The 17,366-nt window shown below is 32.5% G+C and overlaps 1 protein-coding gene and 1 long non-coding RNA gene across 2 annotated transcripts; both read right to left on the reverse strand.

Annotated features, from left to right (window-relative positions):
• Positions 1–2,642: 2,642 nt before the first annotated feature.
• Positions 2,643–5,027, reverse strand: LOC145607201 (protein FAR1-RELATED SEQUENCE 5-like). The gene is made up of 2 exons (XM_081662936.1): positions 4,974–5,027; positions 2,643–4,763 (listed from the first exon to the last, which is right to left on the reverse strand). Exons 1-2 carry the CDS (start codon positions 5,025–5,027, stop codon positions 2,643–2,645), a joined length of 2,175 nt encoding a protein of 724 aa, XP_081519062.1.
• A 9,107-nt stretch (positions 5,028–14,134) lies between these two features.
• Positions 14,135–16,621, reverse strand: LOC145609681 (uncharacterized). The gene is made up of 3 exons (XR_014106054.1): positions 16,538–16,621; positions 16,031–16,348; positions 14,135–14,154 (listed from the first exon to the last, which is right to left on the reverse strand). It is a non-coding gene; the product is annotated as an uncharacterized LOC145609681 (long non-coding RNA).
• Positions 16,622–17,366: the final 745 nt, after the last annotated feature.

The raw sequence follows: 17,366 nt of genomic DNA on the forward strand, positions 1-17,366 counted from the left end.
TGACCTCCTCACTCTTAAGTGTCTAACCTGCAAATACTAAACCAAAAAACTCATAAGCAATCTCCATCCCCTTCTTTTCTTTCCTTTTTCTTTATCCCAACACACCATATATGACACTAGAATACATCTTATCATCACTTAAATTTTCAACATTAAATCCAAAATTTTCTAAAAATAGGCAAATTTCAAGATTTAAAGCCATCAAATTTGACCATTTACAGAGTTTTCAATAAACGGTGTCGAATACAAAAGTGATGACAGAGGATGCATCAAGGCATGCACATAACCCAACTAAATCGATAGTTCACAGGCAAAGTAGACAGATCTACATCCATTTCTTGCATGTAAGCCCTTTCCATCTTACTGAAGACGATCAACAAATCCATTCCGCAAGGTTTTCTACACATTATTTCCACCAATTTTAGTTACCATCTCTGATCTCTCGCCTTCAGAGTAACAGATATAGCTGATTAATACTCCATACTCGGCCACTCGGATAATTTTTAGAAGGGGTAAGAACAATGAAACGATTTTCATCTACATGCAGAGCATAGTAGTATACTTACATTCTTGCGGATAAATTCATCGCGACGATTTGTTCAGTCAAAAAACAAGAGTAATTGAGATATACAAGACTCAAAGAACCAAGATATTTCAAATCACTAGTTTCCCAATCGCGTGCGCGATTGGCCAATATTAAAAATATCGGGTGTCGATAGTGTTCATTGGATTTCTCGATTAAAGCTTTATTTCGGAATTGTATTTTTGTGAAACGAATGATAGATTTTAGTTTTTGTAAAGTTAAGTTGAATACGGAAAAAATTGGAATGATTTAAGTTCAATATAAGAAATATCGGGTGTCGATATTTTTGATTTGTTCTTTATATGCAATAGTATAGTGAACATGTAGTGTCTTACTTGTCTATCTTCCTTAACTTGTTGGCTTTGCGTTTGGTTGGTGTACCTAGAGGAATTGGAAAATTAGCTCTCGGTTACCGGACTGAAGTCGTCCCATTCTGTTGTTGGTCAACAACCAACTAATACAACGACTTTATTATGGTAGAATGTTTTTATTTACCTGCTTTTAGAATACTCGAAGCCTTTTAGAAGATAGAACAAGGACAAGACATCTAATTAGTAGCACAATTAACATAAAATTTTAAAATAGAACAAGGACAAGGCATCTAATTAGAAGACTCATAGTTCCCGTAATCATGAAACTAATTAAGACATTATTTTATAGAATGTAAACAAAGCATAACCATGCTACATAATACAATCCAAATACAAAAGGTTAAACACGCATAATCTAAACGCTTACAACATAATCCATTCCCAATCAATTGCATTTTCAAATTTCCTACATGAATAAAAATCTACAAAGTGATAATTATATGGTATTCAAATTAGGGTCCGAATCCTCTATCCCACTTATTTGTCCCATTCCATGTCCCATTCGTTTTGATTGGTCCACGTCACCTTAAATATCAATATTAATATTGAAAAAATTTAATAGCAAATTAAATAAAATAAATTTTACATAATTTATATTTTAGTCCTTATCTTTTTTTTTTTGTTTCTCCTTTACACAATTACGTTTAATTCAATCGCATCATTTTTTCCCTGTATACTACCTCTATAACTCTAGAAGAATCCTTGATAGACATGATAAAACAATCCGAGCATATCAATGGTTATTATAAAAATTCATAATTGAGTAAAGATACAACTTCATTGTAAATTCAAAACCTTTAGGAAATTGAAAATGCAGAAAATATACACACAAAAATAAAACAGAGAACTAGATTAGCTTAGTTGTTGAAAAGATGTGAGCATAGAAGAATAAACTAGGCCATAATTTCCATAAGATCTATCCCTCTAGTCATGGAACATGTGATTCATCATCCTGCAACATGCTAACAAGAGATCAAAGTTACAAAGTATCAAGCCAACCAACTATTAAAATATAAAAATTATTAAAAATATTATCAAATTTTACAAGTATGTCATATACTTTGGTTCAAAAAAAAGTATGTCATATACCTCTAAAAAAGGTGTCGGTCTTCTTGATCATTATATGTTTGTGGGGCTCCAATTGTTGACATTTGTCCCTATTAAGAAATGCTTGTATGAGTTCTTCTATTAAGTCCACAACAGATATAGTACTACAAGGATATGTAAACTTACATTTAGGTGTTGAGTTAAACTTCCTGAGCCTAGGTCAACGCTATCAACATCTTCGTAGAAAAAAGGAGTAGCATAACTGAAATGTGTTATAGGGTAATTATTTGACAATGGGATGGTATAATCCATTTGCCTCTCACAAGTAGGAGTATAATTCATTTCTGAAAAAGTTGTTTTGCTGACCTGTTATACATTAGTTTGAATATTAGTAATTATCAATAAGAAAAAATATTGCAGGGTAATACGTAGTAATTGTAAGACTATATGTATAATCCAAATACCTGATCGTTTGTGCAATGTTTTTTGCTAGTACGACCTTTTTCTAAGGAACTCTTGCAACGAGTAGAACCATTATTGGAGCCATTACCTCTTCCACGCCCCCTACTCCCATGACTACTGCCTCTCATTTTTATTCCTTTCACTGTTGAGGTATCACATTGCAGCTCTACATTAACATTTTATTCACAATCTAAACTTTCTTCCTCATTATCATCCTCTTCTCCACATATCAATTTCTTTAGACGTGCTTCTACTTCCGCTAATGACTTATGGTGTACATCTAAAGCCCATTTGTAAGTATCTTCACTTTGAGCTGCAACTCCTGCAAAGTGGGTAAATAATTTACCCAATTCTTGAAATCGTATCCTCGAACATATTTTTTCATCTACTTGTCGAGTAGACAGCTTATGTTGCTGACGAATTTCAACTTTCGCATCCTTTTTCCATCTTTGTAGAATATATTGGTTTGGAATCTTGTGAATATTTTTTGAACAAAGAACCTTCAATGCATGTGAACAAAGTATCCCTACAAACTCAAATTTTCTACAGCTACATGAAATAGTATCATTTTCTGAGTTATATGTAACAAAATGATCAATCTTTTTCCTTGGAGGATAAACTTTATACCTATAAGTTGTGCCAACAACCTCCTCTTCTTCTATTATACAATCCCATGCTTTCCAAATTTGACATTGGAATAACTCAAACACTTCGGCAGTGTAGGTAGTTGATGCATGTTTTAAAATTCGAACTGGATATGGTAAAGCTGGAGAACTATGTTTAGTCTTGAAATCTGCCACACTTTCTTCATAACGCCTATCATTGAGAAGACGCTCAAAATGCTCAAAAAACTGACATAAGTGATTTTTATTGCTACTATACCTCCGTAATTGAGCATTCATACTTTCGCTACGTTGTGTTGTACTCATATCAGCACAGAATGTCTGTCTCCCATAAACTAGTGCCCACTTCTCTCTCAAATTATACACCCGTTCCAACCAACTATTTCCAACCAGATCGTATTTAACTAACATATTGTCCCAAGCATCTATAAAATCTGCTTCATCATCATAATCATAAACACAACTGCTAAAATCTTTAGCAAAATCCTTAAATTTCTCAAATACATGGTGAAGATGTTTTGCAGCATTCTGGTACATGTGCCAGACACATAGTCGATGATAAGTTTTCGGCCATTTTGTAGATAATGCATTTGCCATTGCTTGATCTTGATCGGTCTGAATAGTTTTAGGCTTCTTTCCATGCATTGCCTTCACAAATGTGTCAAATAGCCAATTGAAAGTTTCTGTTGTCTCATCATACAATAAAGCTGCCCAAAAAATAATGGTTTGTTTATGATGATTAACTCCAACAAACATAGCAAATGGACGACCATCTTTATGTTTTTTGTAAGTAGTATCAAAACATACTACATCACCAAAATAGTCATAGTCAGACATCATTCTTGCATCAGCCCAAAAAATATTTGTGATGAGATCATCCACATCAACTTGTATGGCATAAAAAAACTTTGGATCATCAGTTTGCTTGCGTTGCAAGTACTCTAAAACCCCGCCGGTATCTCCAACTTTCATTTCTTTCTCTCTTTTCTTCCTCAAATAATTATTACAATCTACACGCAGAAAACCAAGATTATCTCTCCCACCAGCCCTTCTACTCATCAACTCCATACTTGCTTTTGGTGCAATGCCAGAAGAGCATGCCATATCAAGTTCACTAGCTTGAGATGAGTTGATACTTCTATGTGAACAAAATAGATGAGTCTTTGATGGTGTTGACTGAACATGATTGTGTTGTGGTTCGAATTTAATGATACGAAATCGTCCATCAATTCGGGAGCTTACTTTTATCATTGCAGAGCATCCAACTCGTGTCAAAGCTCGATGTTTCTTCACATAAGGGGCCCTTTTATCTTTTCCCCTTGAACCTTCAAAAGAACAACAAATGATCCTATCTAGAATAGTACCAGTGTTGTCATCTCTATGAAATTTACTTAACCGAATTCCGAATCCAATAGCTCTAGAATATCTGTTGTAGAAATCATAAGCTATATTCTCTGATGCAAACTCCATCCCTATCATTGGAATGGCTTCATTGGGCAGCTTTGAGTGAATTTCATTCATATTTGGCACAAAATTATCTTCTTCAACTTTATTATCTTCAAAGTTATTTTTAGAGTTATTGACCACATCATCATTATCATTCAATTGCTCATGCTCCTCAAAAGATAATCTACGACTAGTTTGTAATGACCCAATTTCTTTATCAAAATGACAATTCTGTACCACCAAAAATTGCATATAAAAATCAATAAAAATACAATCATCCAAAACCTAAACAACTATATACGCAGTATAATTTTGACAATGTTATGGCTTATACTAATAGTAATTATCAATATGCGCTATAATAGCTACCCTATTGACCATAAACAAACAAAACATATGCATATAGTATTTCATAGATACGTAATTCAAAAGGAATCATACCTCGTATGGTAAATTGTCGAAATCACTTGTCAATACTTCTCGTGGAGTATCCATTAAAGTGAATTGTAGTGCTTTAGTATTTATGGAAGCAATTAGAGAAAGAATAAATTGAGGTAACTTTAAAAAAAATAATTAGGGTTCTTCTAGAGTTATAGAGGTAGTATACAGGAAAAAAATGATGCAATTGAATTAAACGTTATTGTGTAAAGGAAAAACAAAAAAAAAAAGATAAGGACTAAAATACAAATTATGTAAAATTTATTTAATTTAATTTGCTATAAAAAAATTTTAATATTAATATTGATATTTAAGGTGACGTGGACCAATCAAAACGAATGGGACATGGAATGGGACAAATAAGTGGGATAGAGGATTCGGACCCTATTATCACATCATGCAAGCAATTAAACTTAAACATGCAAATAGTTTTGAAAAATAATAATAAACTCTTAATAAGAGAGAGAGAGAGAGAGGGAGAGTTGTGAAAAATAATAATAAACCCTTAACTCAGAGAGAGAGTTGTGAAAAATAATAATAAACCCTTAACTCTCTTGTTTCTTTATTTTGAAAAATAATAATAAACCCTTAACTCTCTTATTTCTTTATTTTGAAAAATAATAATAAACCCTTAACTTATAATATAGAAATCGTATTTCAACTTAATATTTTATAACTTTTAATATGGATTATTTTCAATGTTGTTCATCGTACTTCTTGGTTTTATAAATTTATTCAACTCAACTTTACATAAACTAAAATCATTTATTTCCCATAAATACATATTAAATCTTTAAGATTTTTATTAAAACATTGAAGTATTATTTTCATAAGTTGTTGTCCTTATTAACTTCTACTTTTACATCTATTAATTAGTGTTTTGACATCAAATTAATTTAAGTGTTATTTGTTGTCAAAATGAGAAATAAGCTTATTGTCATGACAACTTTCTTCATCTAATGAGTAACGCAAGTGAGGCAAATCTTCATCTGGGAGTAGCGCAAATGAGACAAGATTAGTAGGGACTTAGGTGAAGATATTGACAACCTTGACAAGGATGTATTTAGATGACTTGTTCTTGTTCCATTTTCTAAAAACCTTGAAAAATATAGGTGTATGACTATTAGAATTATAGTGTCTGTTTATTGATAACAGTTTAAAGGTAGATAACAATGACAAACATAGATGATAAACTTAGGCCCTGTTCTCATTGAGTGAACTCAGCTGAACTGAACTGAACTGAACTGAACTCAGCTGAACTGAACTGAACTGAAATGAATATTTTATAAGAGAAGGAAATTAGGAGCTGAACTGAACTGAACTGAATTGAACTGAACTGAACACAGCAGAACTGAACTGAACTGAACTGAATTTCAACGTAAGAGAACAGGCCCTTAATAGCGATAATTTTTATGAGTAGTATGATTAAGATTCTAGAATTATAATTTACGATTAAAATAAATTATCGTTTGTTTCAAGTTGGTTAACAATTTAGTTTAAAAAGTTTTGTTTAATAATGAATTCTTACTCCCTCCGTTTTTTTTAAGTGATACATATTGACCGGCACATAGTTTTAGGCAATTTAATTGACTTAAATAAAATAAGAGGTAAGTGGGGTAGTGGAGTATTAAAAAATTATTAAAGAAAGATAGTGGGGTTAATAGTTTATTGAGAAGTAATGAATGTGAGAGGAAAGATATAATAAAAAAAAAGTAGTAGTGGGTTTGGGTGGGGACCATGAGAGGAGAGAGATATAATTTTTTAATGTATTGTTTTGCCAAAAAAGGAAATGTATCACTTAAAAAAACACGGTCGGAAATGGAAAATGTATCACTTAAAAAAACACGGAGGGAGTATTAATATAGTGAGATTATTGAAGTATTGGTAAGCATATATAAGCATTAAGGTAATTTGATTTTTTAAGTATTGAATAAAGCTAAAGAAATCATATAATGCAAGAACTCACAACTTTTATATGTGTATCAACTATATAAACTACATTGCAATACTCCCTCCGTTTTTAAATACTTGCTCCATTTCTACATGCGCGGAGTTTTAGGAGAAAATGGAGAAAGTAATAAAATATGGAGGTAGTGGGGTAGTTGAGAAAATAAAAAATTGTAAAAATCAAAAGTAATGGAAGAATAGGAGGAGAGAGAGTATTATATTAGGTCCACTTAGTGTGAGAAATAAGTTAAATATTGTAAAAGCTTTCCAAATAAGGAAATGGAGCAAGTATTTAAAAATGGCCGGAAAAGGAAAGTGGAGCAAGTATTTAAAAACGGAGGGAGTATAATACAATTATATATCACTTCGAAAAAGCAACCTTTATCTTATATAGGATAATACCAGCCACCACGTCCTTATCTATATGTAGACACCCAATTGTGTCTCCCCAAAACCAAACCCAGTGATGAATGCCTTTCACGTCGAACCATGATCGAATAAGGTGAAAGTGTGGAAAAGTCAAGTGTTGTGGTTTAGTTTTATTTAAAATTCTCTTCTCTCTATTTTTGAAAATAACTCTATTTATTAAAAATAGTCAAACCTGTTTAGTTTTGTCGATAATAAAGGTCCAATAATAATATAATTGGATAGGGCTCGAAAAGACATTTCCAACGATATATTATAAGCCCAATTTCGATGAATATTGGGGAAGTTATGGCCAAAATACTAAATTGGGCCCGGTTAATTATTTACATACGGCCCAACGATCTAGAGGAGGGCCCAATGTTAATTATTATTCCTAAAATTATTAGGATTAATTATAACTTTCTAGAAGTTTCTAGAAGGTTCCTTTTAATTCTAATATTATTAGATTTAATAATTATTGTTAAAATGGATTTTTATTTGGAATAAAATATTATTATTTTATTATTATATTATTATTTTTGAAAACACGTTTTATCTTCTGTATGGATTCCGTAGATCAAGTTGATCAAAGATCGGATTCCGCGTGGAAAAATGCGTCCAAGTCAGCTTGGCGACAGACCTTGTCGCCTCGCGACAGAGTGAATTTCTGGCGACAACGTTTAGTTTTATTCCTTATCAAATTATGTTAATTTCCGGACTATTTTCCTTATAAATAGGGTCCTAAAACTCTGTTTTTATTCATCAACTTTCATCAACAATCACCCAATTCTCTCTATTCTCTCTTGAGCAATACATGCTTTCTTTCTCTCTCTCTCTTTCTAAGCTAGCTTTTTACAAACAATATTCCGCATACACAAGATCTAGAAACACCTAGCCAAGTTCGAAGTTGCCTTCGCCCTAGACGTGCAAGGTTTAATATTTTCTTAGGGTTTGGTCCAAATCTAGTCAAAACTTTATTTAATTTGGTTTTAATTTAATTATTTAATTGTTCTTTATTATTTTCATTGAAGTTTACTAACTTGTGTATTTTGTTATTAGAAAGAGGTACGAGGCTTCAAAGTATGTAATCTTATTACTCTCTTTCAATGTAGAAAGCATGTTTAGATTTGTTTAATATTCCTAGTATCATGTAGGATGTTTTTATTGCTTTCTAGAATCATGTTTAGGTTGCCTTTTATTATTTTTAATAGCATGTTAGTACTATGTTAGGTTTAAAAAGCTTTGATCTTTATTGCTTAGTGACATGCTAGGGTTTGTTATTAATCTTGTTAGTATCATGCCTAGGATCTTGCTATTATTTTTAAGCTTTATTATTAACATGATTTTAATTATGATTATTATTATTATGCTTATTATTATGTTGCTTGATATTATTTATATTTTATTGTTACTGCTTGATCACACCTTTTATGCTTGTTAAAGGTAATTTGTACTTGAAATCACGCTTAATAAGATGATTAATAATTTGGTTTAGGCTAATATGATTTTAATTCAAGTGATCGCCAATAATAGTTTTATTTGTGCATTAATATTCAACTAACATAGATTAAACAGGTTAGGATTTATCTAATGTTTACATGTTAGTCAAAAAGCGCACATGAATACGAGTAGAACAAAGTAGAGGCCTATTTTATAGGGCGGGTCCTTTCTTTTGTAGATTGGATTCATACCCTCATCCCCGAACCCTATTTGGTTCAAGACCTTATGGAGTTGACGTTCTCCTGGATCGTTTTGGGTTTACAAGTTCCTAAAACTTGTTGGCAACTCTTTTGCTCTCTTTTCTTTCCCTTTAGAACGCCACCATACTTAAGTGTATGATCACAGAGGGGTTTAAGCTTGGAGTTATGGTGCTTGAAATATTCCCTACACTATGCAATAAGGATCTCACCCTTCAAGACAGATTCGTGAACGGTCATTCTACTTAATGGAAGTTTCATTGTTGAATGACTTGTCTGCTCGGAAATATAATTCAAAGATGAGGTAAGGTCGCTACCTTCTTTCGTCCGGGTCGTAATGAAAAGTTTTTTCGTATATAAAGCTATTTCTTTTTATCTCATTCACTACTTTATGTTTTTATATCTATAAATCATTTATCTTTATATCTCTCTTTCTCACCCTATGGTTGTACAAACGTTAATTAAAAAGTATGTACTCATGAATCTAACATGATATAACCTTAATGTTGAACTTTTATGTTAAATGTGCTACTAAATAGATGACTTGTCCTTGATCCATCTTCTAAAAGGCTTTGAAGATTTTAAAAAGCTTTAAGGCCTTAAGGGTTTAGTTTTTTGATATTTTACGAGAGGAAAAATTATAAAAAGTGATACTTTAGGAGATAAAGATAAACCGAGAGATATAAAGGGGAAATGTGTATATGTCTTTATGATTAGTTTGGTGAATGTAATATTTTCTCCCAAACTATAATCATGGATTCTTAATTATTAATGTGTCGAATGTAATTAGTAGTGTAGGAAGGGTATAAATTTGCATTAATCTAGTAGTGAAATTAAACTTATGTAATATGTAGATAGGTTTAGGGTTAAAAGATATCAAAAAAAAATTCGGGTTATTTAATTTTGTAACTTAGATTGATGAAGTAAATTACGGGTCTTTTTTTTAAGTGAATATCCAATCAGTGAATTTTCACTTTCTCTTGCCTCAATAAAGGGAGTACATAATTAGTGACTTTGTGTACTAATAAGGGTGTTGTTCCTCAATCCTAGAGATCATTATAATCATCATTGTGAAATATGAGTGATCCACGCTTGCTTTAATTCAATGGTAGAACAAGCTTAGAAAGTCGCTTCCATGGAGAGGAAAAGTTTGATTCAGAGGAGAGAGAAAGGCTATAGCATTAATTAATGTTGGAGTCGGTAAGAGTTGAAAGCAAGGTTACATAGTAGAATTGTTGGAAAATGTAAGAGTAATAATTTAGTAATCATATCAATCAAAATGCCTTATAGATGATTGAGTAATTAGAAGGCCATAAACTAAACAACAATTATTTGTGATGTTATGTGTAATGCTTTGATGTTATGTCTTGAATAAGGTTGATGATGTCAATTATAATCAGTTTGTGTTTAATAAGTGTTAAGTTTTCTTAAAATCGTTAGTTGAGGTTTATATGTCTTCTATTGCTAAATTAATGGAAGGAGTAATAGTACTACTAATAATTATAATATTGGAAATAGTGAAAAGAATAATAATAATGTTTAATGTATAATAATCAATCGTTTAGAATGAGTTAAATAAACTAATGTTAATAATAAAGTCAATTCATGTTAGCTTTCCCTTATCCTTTTATCCTTTGTCTTAACAAACCTATCTCTTCTTCCCTCATTGTTGTTGGTGTATTCTTTATTTTCCTAAACTAATTGCCTTATTTTCCTTAAATGAACTTTCTTAATTGGTCTTTCTCGCTATATTGCTAATTGCTCTAATTACCTTGAGTCATCTTTCTTAAGTGGCCTCTCTCTCTCTCTCTCTCTCTCTCTCTCTCTCTCTCTCTCTCATTCATTTTAGTAAGTCTTTTCCGAAGCTAATTGCCCTAATTTCTTAAGTGAACTTTTTCTCTCTATTCTACGTTAATTGCCTTGATTTTCTTTTTTTAATGTGATCTTTCTTAATTAGCCTTTCATCTTTCCAAAGCCAATTGATCCTATTTTTATGAATAATTTTTCTTATGTAACATCTGACTCTTTCCTATCTCTTAAGATAATTGCCGTGATTTTGTTAAGTAGTCTTTCTTGTATGGTCTCTTTTTTCTCTCTTGCATTTTAGCAAGCCTTTTTCCTAATCTAATTGCCCTAAATTTCTTAGGTGATCTCTCTTAAGTGGTATCTCTCACTCACTCTTTCTTAATCTTCCTTTACTAAGCTAATTGCCTTAATTTTTCTTCTAAGCTAATTGTCTTGATTTTGCTAAGTGATCTTTCTTCTTAAGTGTCTTTTCTTAAGTGACTTTTCTTAAGCGATCTTTCTTTTCTTTAATGATCTTTCTTCTTGAGTGATCTTCTTTTTCTTAAGTGATTTTTTTAAGCGCTCTCTCTTCTTCTTTCTAGCATTTTAGTAACTCTTTTTCCAAAGTTAACTTTTCTTATTTTTCTTAAGTGATATTTTTCTAAGTGGACTCTGATCCCTCTTTATGTTAAGTGATCTTTCTCGGCCCTTGTCTCTCGCTTTCTTCCAACCCATCTATTTCTCGATTCCTTTCTCTCCTTTTATCTTTCCCCCTTTATTTTTATATTTCTCTTTCTCTTCCTATATATGGTTGTACAAACACAAATAAAAGTACATACTCATGAATCTAACATGATTCTACCATAACGGTGAACTTTTATGTTAAATGTGCTACTAATTGGATGACTTGTCCTTGTTCCATCTTCTAAAAGGATTTGAATAATATAAAAGGTAGATATTTTTCTTGATCTTCTTCTCTCGGCCTCTTTCTCTTTCCATAGCCTACCCCCTCTCTCTTTTGAATTACTATCTCTATCTATCGGTTGTCATTTTTCTCTCTCTTAGGCCTCTCTCTTTCTCTTCCCGGTTCCTTTTTGTCCTTCTCTCTTTCCCCCTTTTATCTTTATATCTTTCTTTCTCTCCCTATGGTCGTACAAACATAAAAAAAAAAACAGTACTTACTCATGAATCTAACACAATTATACAATAATGTTAAACTTTTATGTTAAATGTGTAACTAATTAGATGACTTGTCCTTGTTCCATCTTTCAAAAGGCTTTGAAATTATTAATAAGCTTTGAAATTTCTCAATCCTTCTTATCCTCGTTCCATCCTCTAAAACGCTTTGAAAATTATACGTTGCACTTTATCCCTCTATTTTTTTCTCCCGACTCCTCTATTCTTAAGAGGCCAACTTTGGAAAGGACAATGGAAAGACCAAGTTGGAGGCCAACTTTGGAAAGGCAATGGAAATGCCATGTTGGGGTTTTGAAGAGGCCAAACGTGCGATTTCGTTGCAAGAATTTTGTTGTATGCAATTTATGTTTAGCGAGATGAATTTTGTATGATATTTATGAGCCTAATCAAGCCGATCTGATATATTTTGGGGGTATTTAAGCATGAGTCAAGCTTGAGTTAGAATAGTAGTAGTATGATAATATGAACTTGGTACCCCACAGGCCCACATATTAACCACCACCCTTATCACACCGTTCAAATATCTTCTACCCTCTATCCAATCATCTCCATCGTCACTCATTTCTGTATAAATCAGAAAACAAGGAAATATTATGACCCCCAACACACAATCAACAATTAAAGGATGACATAGAGTTGGAGTTAACGCATGCAAGACAAAAATCAAAGGAAAAACTTTCAAAAAAAAACCATACTTTAGAGTACCCACTTCATAATTTTGCTGAAAATGTCAGTTAGAACATCTTACAGTAAATTTTAAGGCAGGTACATTATGCTATAGTTCAGTCGGGCAAAAGAAATTCATACTTCCTATATGAAGTATGCAGTTACAATCTACAATGGAACTACTCATGGAATTTTGACCAAAATGAAATAGCATGATTAGTAATATAAAAAAAAATAGATAAGCTACCTCAAATAACCATAATCTATTGCAGATTGCGTGTAAGAAAGAAATAAAGCTCTTGATTTGTTAACTAAATAAAATGTTGTGGGTGGGTGATTAAAGATTCGATATCAAATATTCTTAATCTTTTTATTTATATAAAATTTTCGAAGCCTTTTTAATTTCAAGACTAAGGAAGCTAAATATTCTAGCTTCATATGAACAATTAACGCCACATTAATACAGAGTGTCTACTACACATCAGAATAGGATAATCAAGACAAAGGCCTGCTGCTCAGAAAAATAGATTGCCATCCCCCAATTAACTACTCGTAGCATTTTCTTTCAATCAATATACCCGAAAGGATATCCACAACAATCTACAATAGTGAGGATTTGTTATGTTACAAAACTTATGTAGGTAAATCAGATCACATAACAAAATCAAATGCAATGCTGCACTCTTCTGATAACGAATATAGTATCATGATTTTATTATTTACAATCACACAAATTTTTATTTTTCATGGCAAACTGACAATAATGAGGCCATGGTTTGTGCTCAGCAGCTTCAGCTTTCAATTTATATGTTGGACACTAATTCAATTTGTACACTCTGATCAAAGTCCAATCATTGGACAAGGTTAAACATCTTAACTGCAGAAATCAGACAAATATACCTGATTCAATTGTCATGCCATTTGGGAAAATCCCAAACCAAAGCCATTTCCTGATAATTATCTCTTTGCTATATCATCGCTCTTCAAAGTAAAATCCCAGAGTTCTCCGTATTTTTCATTAAAGTCCCAAATGTCCATAGTATTATAATCAGCGATCAACTTGTCACGAGCCCCTCTCTCCATGTTATATATTTGGGGCTCAAAGTTGTGAGGTTTGTCTGATTTATCCATCTCAATTATGCAAAATACGATTGTAAATAGACCTGCTCCAATGTACAGATATTCCCCCTACAGGCTGGACACAAAAGTTTAACCTTAGTTTATAAAATATATATCTGAATGCGAGCTTTGATTGTAGGTAGTGAATTTTCATTGCAGACAGTTTAGTACCGGAACATTGAAATACATCCCAGCAGCAACTGCTGGAAGGAACAGCCACGAAATAAGACCAGCCAATCAAGATAAGTGTGAAGTTAACAGTTTATCATAAATCATATATACAGAGTCGGAGAACAAAAACAAACCTTGGAAACCAGTAGGTGGTTCCATGGCATTATATTCTTCAGCCACTGCTCCCCAAAATGTTCCTGAAATAGATCGCCAGAAAGTGTATTTATATGATCTCATTGACTGGAATCAAAGTGGGTGTAAATATATGACACTTTCAACAGCATTCAATTCATACAGAAAACATGAAGTGTTGCTATATCCTCTTGTTTTCAGGAAATGATGTCGAGTATTTTCTGTTTAATCTTCCCTGAAATTCTGTTTCATACTGCAACTTCCTGTATGAACTGATAACTCCATATTAGACATACACTGATGCACATATAGATCCTCATGTAACTGGTATAGTGGTATTAAACAATTAGATGTGCTTTGTATTTTATCTAAAGAATTTTTACACTGCCTGATACCTAAAAGATAATTCACTTCAGATAGCATACAATATGTCAAGACTCAATATATGTTAAATACGAGCCTGGACCGCACCCGTCATGGGAGAGTGCAAGTCCACCACTTTACAAGACCAAAGGGGGGTTCCACCTCAAAACCATATGGCAATGAGGGGAGTAGCCCCTTAGCCTTATATTGTGGTGGTAACACTTGAATTCTTTCAATGTGGGATTTCATAACCACTACAATTAGAGAGGAAGAGTGAATAGAATAGCTTGATTATTATTCATCAATAGGTTGAGTATTTATACAAAACCTAAGCTCATAGGATAGGAAACAATATTCCTAAAAGATATACTACCATAACCATAAACCCTAAAATATATTCTCAAAATAATATCTTAACATAAGATAATACTAAATATATTATTCTCATAACAATATATATACGGAAAATATATCACATATTTTCCGATATATCATATCTCTAACACCCTCCCGCAATCGTAACGGCTGTAACACGAACGTTGCGATTGGAAATTCTTCAATTTGTTGAAGCCGAGATGCACACTCTTGTGATGTCGCCTTAAAAAATTTTCTTCTTTTTCAACGATGAGAACGTTCATCTTTTCGAACTCATCAGTCATCAATCAATTCGCAGGAACGTCATTCTTTTCGAACCTGCAAATATAACAATTTTTGGTTTTTTCAGAGCAAAACCGAGCTCCAATCAAATATTGGTTTTTCAGAGTAAACCACACTCAAATTTCTTATTGGTCTTTTAGAGTAAACCACACTCAAATTTCTTATTGGTCTTTCAGAGTAAGCCACACTCAAATTTCTTATTGGTCTTTTAGAGTAAACCACACTCAAATTTCTTATTGGTTTTTCTGAGTAAAACCAAACTCATATCCAAAGGAGCAAAATCATGCTCGAATAAACTCGCAAAAAAGAAAAAAAATTGCACAGCGGAATTTTTGGGTAAAATTTATGAATCCCGCCGGTGAGTTTAATTTTCTAACCCACCGGCAGGGGGAATTTTTGTGAAGTATCCCAAGATCTAACCTGCTCTTGATACCATGACAAATTAGAGAGGAAGAGTGAATAGAATAGCTTGATTATTATTCATCAATAGGTTGAGTATTTATACAAAACCTAAGCTCGTAGGATAGGAAACAATATTCCTAAAAGATATACTACCATAACCATAAACCCTAAAAATATATTCTCAAAATAATATCTTAACATAAGATAATACTAAATATATTATTCTCATAACAATATATATACGGAAAATATATCACATATTTCCGATATATCATATCTCTAACAATATACAACCAAGACCTGCTATTTGCAACCATCACCACTAAAACCAAACATAACCACTACAAATCAGCAATCACCAAAAGTTCAATACTTTAATGAGTCTTAAACTCATTTTTTAAATCAAAAAACGCATGCAAGACAAAAATAACCCAATTCATCCCACACAAACCAAATTAAAATATTTTTATTTTAGAACCCAGAAAAAACCCAATTTTGAAATTAAGGAGAAATACTTACCGAAAGCATCTCATATTGATGCATGTAGTAATCAAACAATGATTCGCTAAATACGAACACTAATACACGTCTCACACTACAACAACCCGTAATTCCAAATCAATGCATCTCACATTTGAAAGGGCATGATTAATTGAACACTGAATCGCTAATTGATGAAGAAGATGAAGAACTGCATGCATGGATCTGAATACCAATTCACTTAATCCTCCTCCTTAACAACTACTCAAATCGCCGTCCCATCGCCGAAATTCAAAATCGACGGCGGATTATACAGCAGATACACTTCATTATTCCGCGCAAATACCCACTTCAAATCTGCTCAACACAATTATTACCCAAAGCAAGTAACTTAGTTAATTAACGATAAATCCTAGCTTTTGAAATGCAAAATTCGATGAATAAAAAACAAATTACCTCACAATGGAGGGGATAGCTTAGAAATTCCTTCAATGGATGATCGGAGAAAATATGAAATGTAATAGAGATGATTGAAAAACAAATTACCTCGCAAGCTGCTTCAACAATGGAGGGGAAAGCATACTTCAATGGAGGAGACCGATATAAAGGAAAAACGGAGTGAGAAAGTTCGGTTCAGAGGAGAGGGAAAGGTTATGGCAGAATTGCAGAAATGAGTCATTTAATGGATGGACATTTTATTACTGACAACAATCAGCAGTGAAAAACATGAGGCATATGAACTCAGGCATATCAAAGACCCACACTCAGCAGAGGCTTGACATTATACATAAATGAGTCATTTAATGGATGGACATTTTATTACTGACAACAATCAGCAGTGAAAAACATGAGGCATATGAACTCAGGCATATCAAAGACCCACACTCAGCAGAGGCTTGACATTATACATATCACGCCTTGTCCAAGATTTTAAGAAACAAAGTCTCTAACTTTAGGGGAAACAAAAGAACTATCCATACGCCTCTAATCTTAACAATATCAGCTAAACTTTCATGACCAAGGTCAAGACACCTCCTATATATGTCATGAAACTTTCATATATGTGTAGGCACGAAAAATTTATATATGTGCCACATTGGATGTTATATGGGTCAAAAGAATTTGTAGGCACGAAAAATTTATATATGTGCCACATTGGATGTTATATGGGTCAAAAGTCAATTTATTGACTTGATGCTAATTTGACTATTAATTAAAATTAATTAAACTGGGTGAATAAATTGTTTATTGACTTGATGTTATATGGCCCATTTTAGTTATTTTAATTGTTTATTTAATTGGTAAAACCCATTAAAAATGAGTTATAATAATTAAGCAGGCCCAACTTCCTTGTACATCAAACCCAAACCCTAAG

This window comes from Chenopodium album, chromosome 23 (assembly GCF_948465745.1).
Source record: "Chenopodium album chromosome 23, dcCheAlbu1.1, whole genome shotgun sequence".
Lineage (NCBI taxonomy): Eukaryota > Viridiplantae > Streptophyta > Magnoliopsida > Caryophyllales > Amaranthaceae > Chenopodium > Chenopodium album.